Source organism: Rousettus aegyptiacus, unplaced genomic scaffold, assembly GCF_014176215.1.
Source record: "Rousettus aegyptiacus isolate mRouAeg1 unplaced genomic scaffold, mRouAeg1.p scaffold_m13_p_1, whole genome shotgun sequence".
NCBI lineage: Eukaryota > Metazoa > Chordata > Mammalia > Chiroptera > Pteropodidae > Rousettus > Rousettus aegyptiacus.
The window spans coordinates 174,467,475-174,482,673 of NW_023416284.1; the positions used below are offsets into that span (position 1 = coordinate 174,467,475).

A 15,199-nucleotide genomic window follows, 5' to 3' on the forward strand; every position below is an offset into this window, starting at 1 on the left:
TTTAACAAAACACCCCCAAATAACTGTGGACTTCGGTGTTCAGAGGGAAGCAGTCCAGGGAAGGAAGGATGGTCCTGTAATATGCCCCCATGGCTCAGGTCGAGGTGACTGGCAGCTGCTTGGGTCTCCCGGCCAGCACGAGGGGGAGGGGACTGGACGCTGGTGGACCTTCCTCTGGGCTGCTCGTTTCTCCTCTCCTTCTGGCAGTCCTCACCTGTTGGCCAGAGGTTAGTCACGGGACCCTATCGAAGTGCAGGCAAGACTGGGAAATGTGCTCTTCAGCTGGGCAGCCATGTGGCGCTAAATCTCAGAGTTCCGTTATTAAAGAACAGGAAAACGCATGGCGGTATTCACAAGAAGTGCCCAGTACTGCAAGCCGTCATTAGCGGCTTTATCGTTACTACTCTTACTATATTACACATAATGTCGGTGCTCGCTGCCAGTGCAGTGGTTTACTAAGTGCTCCCTCCCTGGTGCTCCCAACCTGCACTGTTTCTTGGCTGTCTTTGGAAGAGAGGCCGTTTTGGAAATCTTCACTCTGTTCGTTCACAGGTACCTCTTCTGCCTCTGAAACAAGTTAGAAAGTGGAAATGTAGAATATTGTTAGTGAATAAACTCTGCGTTCAGGGATGTACTAACCTTGGTCGTTTTTAATAACATCGGCTACTGCCTCCCCGACTCCTTGGCAGGGCCGCAGCTAGCTGCAAGGGAGGCTCCGAAATGTCTGGCCGCCTTACTTTGGCAGCACGGTGTCCAGGTAACACACCTTAAAGATGGCCCCCGACTCACCAGTGGGCGGGGCCTTGGCTGAGCTTTTTGTCTGTTTTATCATGGGAGAGGAACAAAAGTGAATAAGCTCTGCGTTCAGGGATGTGCTTACCGTGGTCATTTTTAATAGCATCAGCTACTGCCTCCCGGACTCCTTGGCAGGGCCGCAGCTAGCTGCAAGGGAGGCTCCGAAATGTCTGGCCGCCTTACTTTGGCAGCACGGTGTCCAGGTAACACACCTTAAAGATGGCCCCCGACTCACCAGTGGGCGGGGCCTTCGCTGAGCTTTTTGTCTATTTTATCATGGGAGAGGAACAAAAGCCAACGTCACGTGCAGGTGAGGCATACTCCTTGGGATGGCGGTGGAGGCGGTCTCTGGAGTCGCCCATCCCAGAAGGGCTGCGGAAGGAGATCCCGACTCGCACCTTACCTGGGTCTGCCCCGCTCTGGGCTGGCACCCAGCGGTGCTAAGGTCGGGGCGGCCCCTACTGGGACTTCCGGGAGGTCCGCATGCAGAATGTGGGGCCCAGAGGAGTGAGAGGCTCTCCCCCTAGCAGGCTTTGGGAGAGGATCAAATTCTGATACATCCCAGCGTGTCCGCAGCGTTTCCTTCGCCTTCCCTCCCCCTCCCCCTTCCTGTTCCTTCTTTAAACTCTGGGACCTGGAATTTGTCCTGAGGCACCATTTCTTTTCCAACAGCAAGCCTCCTCCCCAACCCCTGTCCTCACCACTCTCCCTCCACCAGTGTTTGCTTTCTCCCTGGACCCCAACAATATTCTACATTTCCACTTTCTAACCTGTTTCAAAGGCAGAAGAGGTACCTGCGAATAAATATAGTATCGTGGAGGAAGCTTATTTTGCAAAGAAATCCAGATTCCTTTATTACAGTAACCTTGGAAAATACAAGAGAAAAAGTCGCCCCTCGAATATTGCTGTTAACATCCATTCGGTTTACCTCTGCTTATTTTTGAAATTAGATGATCATGTTTTACACTATTAGTATTTCATAATTTCATTATTATCCTGCCCCCGTCTCCTCTGCTCTTTCCACTTGGGACACGTCCTATGTTGTCTAGTTATGTTCACTTACAGTAACAAACTTTCTAAGGAGCTACATTGTACCCACGCTGTCTAGTCATTAACAAGACCCGGTATCTTGTTTTTCTTTCTCACTGTAGAGAAGTCATTCAGAATTCCAAAGAAGTTCTGAGTTTATTGCAAGAAAAAAACCCCGCCTTTAAGCCGGTTCTTGCTATTATTCAGGTAAGCTGAGAATGTGGTTCCGTCTTGCTATTTTAGGGTACCTTCCAATTCAGAAGATAATTGTATGCCAAGATCCAGTCCCCTCCGGGCTTAATGGAGGGGAGAGAGGGCTCAGCTGGAACTGCTGTCCTTTTCCCTTCCTTTGGTCATTTTGCTTCAGGAGGTTACAGGTTAGGTACCCCTCTGCCCAAGCATGTCGTTTAGGAGTCTTTCTCCTTTTGATGAGGGGAGCTTTCAGAGGTCAGGAGGTTGGCGCTCACATAAGTTCCCTTACACAGGATTTATTGTGGTCCATGCGTGCTCATAAATGCTTACCCTATTTAAAAGTGTCAGGGTGGGGGGAGAAATTCCCCTTCGTTTCTGGGGAAGACAGATGCCGCTGAGACATGGCACTGGGTAATCTTACTACTAAGTCTCTTAAAGCCGATAAGTTCGAAGAGCCGAAGCCGTGACACGTCAGAGGTGCTTCGGCATTCCGAGCACATCGTTTGGCGGCGGCGGCCGCTTCAGTCCCAACGGCAGCCGGCACCGTTTGCCATCCTGCTTGGCACGCCCGCGCGATGACAGGTGCAGGGAAATCACGCGGCGAGCCAAGCCTGTAAACCCACGCAGCGCAACAGTTGGACGGCTGCTGTCGTGTTTGGCATGGACTCCGAGCGTCAAAACAGCAGCGTTCGTTCCATCGGCGCTGTGGTTTTCGAGGCCGGAGAGCCGTGCTGCGGCTACTTGCGTTTTGGGAAGTGTCTCCACATCCCCGACAAAGACAGGCCAGCTAGAAGAGTGGAAAGAAGAGTGACTCAGGAGACCTGGACCTCCTGGGACGCTGCCTGGGTGCCCTCTTTTAGAAAGGGACGTGGCTCTGCAGCCATCTAAGCCTTAGGAGGACTACTAGTTTTAAAAAATGACGTAATTTGAAAAACTGAGAAACTGATGCTTGGATAAAAATACAGCCATTAGTCCCCTTTTATGGGCAATAAGATTCTTTTTTTTTTTTTTTTTTTTTTTTTTTTTGCATCTTCCTGATCATCTTTGCAATGAGATCACTTCTAAACACAAAATTAGTCTCTGTATTCTGTTTCGTGCCTTTTCAAGATGTTTTGATGATGTGACATTCTCCTCGCTCCCCTTTCCTCAGGCAGGTGATGATAACTTGATGCAGGAAGTAAATCAGAATTTGGCCGAGGAGGTGAGGATCGTTGCTTTTCAAAAGTTCGTTTTAATTTTTTTTTGTCGATGCTTCCTCTGACAGCGATAAAATAACCTTGTGTTCTCTTCGCAGGCTGGTCTGAACATTGCTCACATCTGCCTTCCTCCAGAGAGCGGTGAGGACGAGGTAATGAATGACCAGAACTCTCGTTTCCCTTTCCTCTTTGGACCTAATATACCTGTTAGCATCTCTTAGTTGTGGCTGAAACAGAGCGAACCTTTTCTTCTGACTGAACTTTTAGAGGGAGGAGTTCATGTTTCCCTCTAGAGTCAATGCTTCTTGATCTGTTTGTCCCTTACTGCATGTTTCTGTCGAAGACGTGAGCTGGGAGACATGGTGATGTTGGCTGTGTTTCTTCAGTGGTAGCAGCACCGTCATCTAGTAAAAATGGCCTGGCTGTCAGCAGCAGCGTCTGGAGGGTTAGTTCTGGTTTTGCTCTGTCCTGACAGATTGTTTGCCCGCTGGCCAGTTCCTTTGGCTTCTCTGGGTTGCCTTATCGATAGAAATAGGACGAGATAATCTTCAGGATCCTTTCCCGGATAATGGTCTGTAAATCTTTGGGTCATGTTTTGGGGCAGCTGATAAGAAAGACCATAGGATTCTTTTAGCTGCTGCCGCGTGGGATTTAGTTGTTCCTGCCCTCAGGACTGGCAGCCTTCGCATGTCATCACAAGCCAGAAGGAAGCAGCCACCCTTGTAAGCAGTGGTGAGAGAACCGGACCCCAGGCCATAGGTTCCTGGCCAGCTTTTCTTCAGACTGGCTGTGGCCTTGAAAATTTGGTTTGACTTTCAGTGAGAGAAAACCTCTCAGACAGCTGAATCTGAAATAACACAGAAGTTCGTTTTTCTTGTACAAGAATAAAATTTGGAAGCAGGCTGTGCCTGGCTGGTGTGCTGACATCACAAAGTCATTAGAAACTCAGGCTCCTTTGACCTTGCTGCTACCTCATAATCCAAGATGGCAGACTTAACTCTACATGCCACATCCACATTTTATCCAGTGTCAAATAAAAAAAACAAACCCAGACTTACTAAGGAGAGACGGAAGGTAAAAGGATTATTGCAAGGTGGGGGAAAAGGACCGTTGAGATAGGGAAAGCACTCTGATCATAGACCCGCATGCCAATGAGATTAGCCAACAGGGTTTTTTCTTTTCCACAAAGGGTTGAGAAGGGTAGAAAGACCCAACTCTGAGAAAATGAGATGAAATGGCAGCTGGGTGAGATAGCAGATCAGAGAACGTTGTACCGTGAGGCCGGCCCGTTCTTAGAAGGGGCTTGTCTGTTAACCAGGCTGAAAGAAAGCCAAAGTTTATTGATCAGTGGAGATAAGTAGTTCAGCTAATCATTTATGAGACAAAAAAAAAGGGGGGGGGGGCGCGGAATTTGTAGCATCTAAGTCAGGCCTTATCCTGGGTAGATAAGGCCGTATCAGTGAGTCTTAACTAAGTCAACCAGGGATTGTGGCTCTTTGCAGTACACAGAGGGTGGGCTGATTCTTAACTGGCCCTATTTCCAGGGTCATGGGGCTCAGTTCAAAAAGTTCTTATCACCAGCAGGAAAAAGGAAGGCCAAAATCCAAACACAGGCCCCCAATCTCTTCCTTTCAGGGACCTTTTCCTGAAAGTCACAATTCTGCTTCCATTCCATTGGCCTGAACCTAACTGCTTGGCTACGGTGCAAGGGAAGCTGGGAAATGTAATCTTTACACCAGGTGATCTTAGATCACTCATCACAGATAAATATCAAGAGTTTGTTGCTAAGTAAGAAAGGAAACCGGATATTGGGCAAAAAGTTTCTGCCACATTAGCCACTGTGATATATTACAAATATTAACACCTGTTGTACCAGTATTAACAAAAAGCAGAGAAATCTGTTGTCCATTTGCAGAAGGACACCCATCGTCTGCAGCTGAATTTGCATTTCTTTAGGTTGTATTGTTAGCCCTTGGCTTTTTTTCCTTGCCTTATTATTTTGGTAAGGAGTCATCGATATGCTATTTTTCTTTGAAATTTTGATAAATGTGAATTTGCGTGGTGTTACGATGTCGGAAAAGAGTGAAGATCTTAATTCATCAAGCTTTCGGCTGTTGCTGCTGCCGCCGCATCCTAGGTACATGTAACAGCATCGCCCTCACCTCATTCTGGGCGCTGTTTACAGGTCACCTGCTCTGACTAGCCTCCTCGCCTGCCATCACTCTGTCAGCTGGTTACCCTGCTTAACTGGTTCTAATTGTCTTTATATCGTTTATCACTTTCAGAAGTTAGAGTATTATTATTGTTGTCGTTATTTGTGGTGGTAGTGGTGGCCTTCTCCACTAGAATCCAAGCTCCATGAGGGCAGAAATATTTTCTTTACTATTCTATTTCTTTTATTTAGAACTGGTCCCAGTAGGTGCTCAAAACACTCACCATTTATTGAACAAATGAAAGAACGATGGATGAATGAGATTAAATTTTCTTTCTGAGTTTTGTACATCAGAAAGCTTTTTCTTCTCATGCCTTAGTGATTTCTGCTAGACAGTGAAACAAAAATCGTAAACAGACACTTCCTTATAGTGAGATCCATGTCCACAGGCTAGTACCTCTCTTATTTATTAACAAACAGTATTCAGTGAAATGAATCTTTCTGTTCTCACCTGGCATTAAAGAGAGATAAATAGAAAGAGGACAGAACATTGCTTATTTAAAGATATACCTAGCCATTCATCATTAGCTATGACATTAGTTTCCCAAACTGACCTTTGGTCTTTTTCATAAACAGTGAACTATTTTAGTGTTTCCTATACAAAGGAGATACCTGTATTTAGAGTTTTCCTAACACAAACCTTTGGAAACAGTTTCTATGTGCCGTTCAGATCCAGAGACCACGAGGGCCTGTGTGACGACTTCTTGGTTGTCATGGTCAGTAAGGTTTTGCTGAACACGCCGTGTTGGAAACACTGGCTTGGCCGGGCCAGGGGCAGTGTGAGAGTCATGCTCCCTGGCATTCCTGGACAGTTGGCTTAAACATGGTCATGGACAGTGAATAATGAATGTCTTTTTGCCCATCTTAACTTTATTAAGTCTTCACCTTTGGTTTTGTACTGTTCTGTTTTGGCAGAGAGTAGAGTGATAAGAAAGACTGAGAAGTCACTAAAAAAAAAAATTCAGCCAAGCCTTTTCTTTTGAGCTTTTGAACATGGTGGAAAGAGAAAATAGACTTCTTCCTTGTGCTTCACACCAAGTCTTTAACACGGATTAAAAAAGAAACTCTAACCTATGCGTTTTTATGAATCTGTTTTTTATATAAAACATGTGACGTTGGGTCTTACTTCGGCAAAACACATTTTAGTTGTTTTTCCTCCCTAGATTATAGATGAAATCTTGAAGATTAATGAAGACACCAGAGTACATGGCCTTGCCCTTCAGATCTCCGAGAACTCATTTAGCAACAAAATCCTCAATGCCTTGAAGCCAGAAAAGGATGTGGATGGGTGAGAAAAGATAAAAGAAAATAATCAACTGTGATTGCTAAATGAGTTTTCTGCTGTGATTTTTTTTTTATTCTACTGTGCCGACTATGTCAGTAATTAAGAAAGGAAATAAATTGTTTTAATATTTAACATCATTTGAAATTTAATATCTTTTTAATATCATATACTACTTAGGGAGCTTAGAGGTTCTTTAAATTCTTTTTAAGGAAGTTACATTTTATGGTGCAGGGCCACATCACCCATCCTCACTCACAGGACCACAGTCAAATTTCCTTAGGGACTGCCCTAAGAAGCTAATGTAATGGCTTTTCTTCCTGCCCACTCTTTAATTTACATTTATATTACTTAATATATCCCACCTGTCCAACACTGACTTGGATGTTATTTCAGATTAATTCATGTAAGTTGCCAACGAGTGAATTTTGACCCAGTTTTGACTTACCAGTTGCTTTATTTTTGCTTCCAGAGTAACAGATATAAACCTGGGGAAGCTGGTCCGTGGGGATGCCCACGAATGCTTTGTTTCACCTGTGGCCAGAGCTGTAATTGAACTTCTTGAAAAGTCAGGTATGATGCTCCTTCAGAAATGCTGCAGTTTTCTATTATTTTTTTTTTATATTTACATTATTTTTTAATTAAGATTTGTTTCTAGAATGTCAAGATTCTAATTGAAACATGGAAGTGGTGATCAGTGTAAACTTTATTTTTATCATCTTTTGGGAGACATGAATGACTATAGCAAATTTTTCTAATAAGATTAACTGGATTACATCTTAAAATAGAAATTATTAAAGATGAATGATTAACCTGTTTTAAACAAATTCTCATCTTCTCTCTTGAAAATAGTCAAAATAACCACAATGAAAAATGTTTCAAGTTTCATATGCAGACCTAGAAAACCACTTGGATTTAAGTCTTAAGTGGGGAAGCTGATAGATATAGACTATAAAACCCTAGGTTGGGATTTATCAGTGAGCAGTATCTCTTTGAGAAATCAGTATTTAATTTCCATCATTCTCCCTTTGACCTCAAATTTAAGACCCACGGAGCCAATTGAGATGAATTGTGAGCCTTTATTAGCCAGCCGCCAACTGATTCTCCCCACTAGAGAATCCGCCCCGAGCTCCCAAAAGAGGCAGTTTATAAAGCCTAGAATAAGTAAGCAGATTACAGAAGCAGATGTTGGCCGTTCATATATCTTTGAGCAGATTACCACACCCTGGTTAACAGAATTAGAAGTAAATCCTTAATGCTGGCTTTACTGGAAAATTTTCCACCCTTAACAACCTGGTACTTCTATGTCAGTGCCATAGAAGTGAATAATTTCTTTTTCTTTGTTATGAAAGTTAATGAGTAAATTACTACTGAGCACCTCGTATGTTTAAGGGTTTTCTAGCTGAGTACATAAAAATTCAATTTACTAAATTTTTCTCAACTCCAACTTGAATTTAAAAAAAGAAGCAAATCCTCTCTCCCCTCCCCGACCTGAACAAGCAACAATCACACAAAAATTCCAGAATATATACCAGAGTTCTATTGGAAGATTAACTTTGAAGATACACCTTTAGGGATAAGCCATTAAGCTCAAATCTCTGAGATAATCCGAATAGAAGGTTTTTCCATCATATGGGTTATCAGAATAATGATTCTTGGTCACTATACCATCAAAAAAAAAAAAGAGAGAGAGAGGCAATTATAGCTGATAGTCACCGTAGGCTGGTGTTCAGAGGGCCAGGTTTTAAAAGGCTGTTTTTCCTTAGGATAAAGCTGTATGGGAGGATGTTTTGATTGTAATATTGATTTCCGTTTGGTGGGCAGGTGTCAACTTAGATGGAAAGAAGGTCTTGATTGTAGGAGCCCATGGGTCTTTGGAAGCCGCCCTGCAGTGCCTGTTCCAGAAGAAAGGGTCCATGACAATGAGCTCCCAGTGGAAAACACCTCAGCTTCAAAGCAAGGTAAGCCTCATCCCTGTTGGGAACATAAACTTAAATGCTTAGGTCGGAAAAGAAGAAGGGCTGGAAACGTATGGGCTGAGCATTTCACCTAAGAAATTGGAGAAAGATCAGCAGAAAATCTCAAAGGATGAAAACAATAAAGAGCACAGGTTAATAAAATAGAAAAAATATTGTTGTGGTGCGGTCAAATCTAAGACCCACAGAGCCAACTGAGATGAATTGCGAGCCTTTATTAGCCGGTGGGCGACTGACTCTCTACCAGGCAGGGTTAAAAGAGATCAGCCCAAAAGAGGCAGTTTATAAAGCCTAGAACCACACCCTGATTAACAAGTAAACAGATTACCACATCCTGGTTAACGGAATCAGAGTAAATCCTTAATGCTGGTTTACTGGAAAATTTCCACCCTTAACAATATATATGTGTGTGAGAGTTTATCAGTAAAGCCAAAAGTTGGTTCTTGGAAAAGTCTAGCAAAATAGACACACCATTAGCCAAAATAATCAAAACACAAAGAACTCTGGCAATGTTAAGAACGAACAAGGGTACATAACCACAGAAACAAAAATTAGTTTTTAAAAATGAAAATATGAACAGCTTTCAGCTGGCAAATTTGAAAATTGATAACTTGCAAAATGGATTTAGGTAAAATTGAATAGACTTATATACATCAAAGACGTCAACTCAATCTGCCCACCAAACAAGCAAACAAAAAAGGCAATGAGTAGTTTTTCAAATTAGTTCTATCGCAGTCAAAGAACAGATCATAATCTTTTCTCCAGGGAATAGAGAAAAAGAGAACATTCCCTAACTCATTTTATTAGTGCCAAGCCAGGCAAGGACAAGATGCTAAAGGACAGTTACAGCCCAATTTCACTTATGAATACAGATGAAATAATTATTAGCAAAATTATTATAAAACTGAATCCAACACCACCTCGAGCTTATTGTAGGATTGCAAAGGTGGGTTAACTTCAGAATATCCATTAATGTAATTCATGTTATCAGATTAAAAACTATACTCATTATAGTAGATGAAGGAAAGTTATTTGATAAAATCTAGTGTCCTTTCTGATTTTTTTTTTTTAGAAAACCTCCTAGATTAGGAATTTAAAGGAATTCCTTAATTCAATAAAAACATCTATGAAAGTTATAGCAGATATCTCATATAATAGTGAAATATTAGAAACATTTCTTGTAAAACTAGGAAAGATAAGGATGCCTGTTAATCAGTACTCCTTACCAGCACTATATGGGAATTTCTAGCAGCAATATAAAGAAAGAAAAAATTTATGACTAGAAAAGAAAATACCAAACTGTTATTAATCCTGGATGATATAGTTATCTATATAAAGAGCGCATAGTTAAAAATATGAAAATGAATAAGAGTTAAGCTTGGTTCTTGGGTATAAAATGAACATGCAAAAACCAATTGTATTTTTAAACAGCCCACCCAATGTTAGAAAATTAAATTTTTAAAAACAATTTCTAATAGCAATGAGAATATAAAGCCCCTAGGAATAAATTTAACAAAAGTCATATACGACCTTTCGTAAGAAATTATATAATTTTGGTGAAACTCATCAAGGCCCAAATAAAGCAAGAATACCATGTTCATGGATAAGAAGACTCAATATCTTAAAGATATTACTATTCCCAAAATCTATGAATTTGAATCAAAATCCTGACATAACATTGTTATGTAGAATTTGACAAGATGATTCTAAAATTAATAAGGAAGCACAAGGACAAAAACAAGACAATTTCGAAAGGGAGCTAGAGCTATAAATATCAATGTGAAAGAGTTTTTTAAAACAGCCTTCACTGAAAAAAAACAAGGATATTGCAGAAGGATATATTTCATTTCATAAACGCCATTTATATAAGGTATAAATGCAAAACTATATAGTATAAATTTTTAGAGCTATGTACATATAAAGTGAAAGCATAAAGAAATGAATGAGAACTGTGACCCAAATAAATCAGAAATGTTTGGCAGAGACGAAGATGTAGACGTAGGGGAGAAGGGAGACTTGGGGACATTCACTTGTAATCGTCATGTCTTTTTTTCTTAAACTGGGCAATGGGTGGGATATCCAGGTGTGTTATAGTCTTCTTTTATATTTTCACGTCTGAAATAGTTAATAAAGTTTTCTAATTTCAAAAAATAACCATGCAGTCCACATATTTCAAGCAAAGTGAAGTTAACAGCACGGAAGCACAGTAAATTAGTGCAGAATGAAATCTAAAAGTACACATTCCTCTGTTGTCACGTGTGAATGAAACCAGAGAAGGCAGGCCTCTGGTCTGAGACTTAAAATGTTTGAGTGGTGAGTGGATCAAAGATATTGAATTCTTTCTTGTTTTCAGACAGCTCAGGAGTATGGTCTGTCAATTAAACTCAAACTTAGGTGCTATGTTTAGCGGTCACCACATGGTGGCAGCCTACTCAAGAAAATTCAGACAGCTCAGGAGTGTGGTCTGTCAATTAAACTCAAACTTAGGTGCTATGTTTAGCGGTCACCACATGGTGGCAGCCTACTCAAGAAAATGCAAAGAAGATGTTCTGTAATTTAGAGCCCAGAATTTTCGATCTGGGAGATTAGTAGGAGAGGAAAATAAACCTTGCTTTGAACCGAACAGCTGTGGTGAAAGAGAGAAAAATGCCTTCGTTGGCAATTGAATGTTTTCACAGCTGTCACAGATACTTTTGCTAGTTGTATCTGTATTTTTGAAAAACAAAGACATCTTTTAAAGTACTTTTTTATTATAGAAATAAATCACATGCCTTCTTTGGTATAAATATTTCTAACTTTGAGAACGATTAAGTAGCTTTACTCTCTAGAGAATCTAGAAATTGGGTAACTTTCCTGTTTTTGTAGATGCAAGAAGTTTCTCTAATAATTCATGTTGCACCCACACATTTTATTCGTAAGTCCTTGGTACTTAAAACAGCACCACCATGAATCCTAGAGCCTGTCAACTTTCACTCTTTTTTATTGCTTCATCTTTGTAGCCAAAAATATGGAAAGGAAGGTTCAGGACTCCCCATACTTGTCTCTGTAGTTTATTTGGTATCTAATATTTGGCCTCCTCTACCTGGCCTACATATGCATGACGGCTCCCGTCCTACTGCAAGGTAAAGCCTGTGTCTTCCCGTCTTTCAGGCTAGCAGCCCAGCATGTCACTAGTCACTTACCTCCCTGCTAATACACCTTCATACTTCTGCTTGACTTTTGACTTTCCACTATTCCTATATTTTAGTTCTAAAGCACAGGCTATTTCTGGGCCTCGGGGTGGCAATTAATGTGGTACAGAGAACATCTACCCATAGGTGAGCATCCTAGGCCACCCGACCGGGACGGGCTGTGTCCACTCTTGCCCCATCCTTGGAAAAAGCGTCGCTGTGAAAAACATTGAGTGTATAAATTGAACAACAGATTGAGATTTTTGTCTTCTGATTTCACCAGCAATGAATAATAGCGCATTTTAAGATCCTAGTCCATTTAGCTTCTCATTATTAGCAATGATAAGTGCTGGGGAAAGAAAAGGGTAAGCAAAGGCTTATAGCCATTAGGTCAAAGGGAATTGTCTTCGAGAAGCATCTCTTATATGCTTATTTGGACCTGACATGGAACAAGAATCTCTGATGGCCAACTGGTTGGAGATTTCTAAAGCCAACAGTGTGAGGGATTTGGGAGTCGGGGGGTGACCATGCAACACTAGAGTCCTGTCTACCACTTCCCAAACTGCATATAGCCTTTCAAGTTTGGGATGACTGTCAAGTAATCCCAGCCTCCTGCAACCCGTAGGAACCACCTTTGAAGGTTTGGAGTCAGACACATTGGCGTCCTCAGTAAGCGGTAGACAAACAGCTCTGGGTTCAAGCTTAGCTGCTTCCTAACGGCTGTGAACCTGTCTCAAATAGAACGGGGGTCACGATACTTCCTCCCTCATAGAACTGCTGTGAGAATTCACTGATCGTGTAAGTTTGCTCGGCTCAGAACTTGGCTCCTCTTCATGTTCACGTTAACAGCGTGGCCGCTGCTCATGGTGAATCAGGAAAGACACTGGCAAGCTTCTCGAGGGGGAAAGGCAGGTGGGTCGAGCAAATCGAAAGGCGGTAAACCAGAGCGGGATCCAGGGGCTCATTGGAAGCCTGGTGTACATGCTCCCACCGTGTGGCTGGGGAGAAGGAGCGAGTCGCTCTGTCTCTGTGGTTCCCCAACAGTATGCGGAGACCGAGGGGACGAAACCAAAGCAGACTCAGAGGCGGCACCCCGGAGGCAGTGGGTGCCGGCCTTTGGCCCTGGCCAGGGGTGCCCTCGCCTTTAATTAATGTAACAGGCGCCCTTTGCTCTGCGACTGTGGACCTCTGCCTTCCCGTGATTCTTCTGATACTAAAACCCACTTTACTTCATGTCACGTCTGCTGGGGGCTTCGCTTTACCAACTATTCCTTCCAGGCCCTACAATTTTGAGGAACGGTTACATCGAGTTAATTACGTAGAAATTGTCTTTTAGCCTGCCTGAGTCTGAGGACCTTCTTTGGATATTGATTATGCGTGAAATCTCCATGGAGCCTGAGCACAAAGAATTGAGATTTGCCTTTTTAGAGTTCTAGGAAGAAAAAAAAAAAAATAGATTTAGATTTCTGCATTTGGTAGCTTTATAGCTTATGCCCCTCTGAGCGTATCATTGAAAATTAAGAGTCAGCTTCCTGCTTCGATACTGGACTTTGAGATGCGTTATGCATTATGCGTGGAGAAGGGACAGACTCTCTGGGCATATGTCCAAATGGGCTTCATGTTCTGGAGCGTCAGAGATCAGTGAGCCAGAGCACTGGGCGTGATGTTTTTACGTAGGGCAGAGGAATCGCCCTCCTTCCTCCCCCAGAACTTAGGCCCCACACTCTGCTTCCCCAGCCCCTGGGGTGGAATGACCCTCTGTGAGGGCAGGACAGAGTCATCTGCCCAGTGAGAATTGTCCTAGATGTGGAGATAAGATGAGTTCGCCCCAACGCCAGAAGCAATCTGAGGTGAGAGAAGGTTCTGCATTTAGTCCTTAGGAGGCAGAGGGGCACCCCTCTCTAGGGAAGCGGGGGGGGGGGGGGGGGCTCCCCCAGCTGAGGGCCTCTTCTGCATCTGTGTTAGATGCAGCTGGATGACAATGGTGAACAGCCTTCAGCTGTGACAAATCTCAGCAATCCCAGCTACGGGTATAAGAAGTAACCCAGAAATAAGAGAACTGTTTAGCTTTGTTTTTCTCAGAGGGCCTCATTTTTCTTCTGAGCGCAGAGACCTCCAAAACTAGTAGTAACAGAAGAAAGAAAAAATATCGCTCATTCACATTTGAAAGATCAAACTATATCATTTTTTTTTTTAGCAAAGTTAAATTATAAAGTCATTTCCAGTTTAAAATCAGTGCACAGCATCTAAAAAAGACTTTTAAAAGTGAATTGGAAAATTCTAAATATATTTGTATTATGCATGTGAAATCTTGAAAAAAGAATAATCTCTTTTCCAAAGATGAGGGGAAGAGCCTGGCTTTTAAACTGTATTAATTAGTGAGTTACGTGATATGTAACTCACTAATTAAAATATAGATGTATATTTATAATTTATGATGCATTCGTCTTTTAAATACTGTAAGAAATAAAAAGTGTGGTCATAAACCAAAAGTGCGATAATGCTGGCTCTCCCCGAGGTCCTTATTTCCTCATGTGGCTTGGACTTACCATCGAATGTCCTTTCCTTTCGGCCTGAAGGATGCCCCTTCTCGCAGGGCAGATCTAGCAATAATGAGCCCCCTCAGCTTTTATTAATGTGCAAGTGTGTTCATTCCCCCCCTTTTATTTGAAGTCTAGTTTTGCTGGATGTAGAATTCTCAGTTGACAGATTTTTTTTCCCCCTTCCAACGCTTTAAATACGTCACCCCGCCGTCTTCTGACCTTTAAGGTTACTGATGAGCGGGGTCATGATTTTTGACAGGAGAGGCTACGCGTAAACGAGTAGCGTAGTGTAATGGCAGTAATGGTAGTTAACATAAATCAAGTTAGTAGTTCCTCTAACCCAGGTACTACCCTTTACTCATATTTTCTCACGGATTCCACGTCGTCCTCATATTAGACAGGGCCGTCATTCTCCCCATGTCAAAGATGAATTGAAGCTCCGAGAGGTAGAGAGACTTTCCAAATGTCTGTAATTTTAAAATGATGGAGGTGTCACTGCAGCTTAGATTTTCAGCCACTGTCCCATTGTCAGCTCTTATTCCAGGTAACCACATAAAGCCTACTCTCTAACCTTGAACACCCAAAGGTGCCTGAAAGCTCAAGTCATGCGCCTCAGAGAGACCAAGCCCCGAAACGTGAGGCTGGCCTTGCGTTCCCTGTCATTTCATGCTGACAGTTAGTAATGGCAGACACCCCTCTCGGAGAACTGGGCTGAGGCCTGGGCTTGTCACCGCCCCTCCAGGCTCGCTCCTCAGAGGGAAGGTGTCCACCAGGCTGGGGGTGGGGTGGGGTGGGGACGCCCTG

At 42.6% G+C, this 15,199-nt stretch overlaps 1 protein-coding gene across 3 annotated transcripts in view; it reads left to right on the forward strand.

Moving 5' to 3' along the window:
• Positions 1-15,199, forward strand: part of MTHFD1L (methylenetetrahydrofolate dehydrogenase (NADP+ dependent) 1 like) — a 166,082-nt gene that overhangs the window by 6,323 nt on the left and 144,560 nt on the right. For all 3 annotated transcript variants that reach the window (XM_016149139.2, XM_016149137.2, XM_036222676.1), the window contains exons 2-7: positions 1,947-2,031; positions 3,167-3,217; positions 3,311-3,364; positions 6,588-6,712; positions 7,179-7,279; positions 8,531-8,667. In XM_016149139.2, coding sequence (XP_016004625.2) covers positions 1,947-2,031; positions 3,167-3,217; positions 3,311-3,364; positions 6,588-6,712; positions 7,179-7,279; positions 8,531-8,667 — 553 coding nt within the window. The remainder of the gene's footprint in view (positions 1-1,946; positions 2,032-3,166; positions 3,218-3,310; positions 3,365-6,587; positions 6,713-7,178; positions 7,280-8,530; positions 8,668-15,199) is intronic.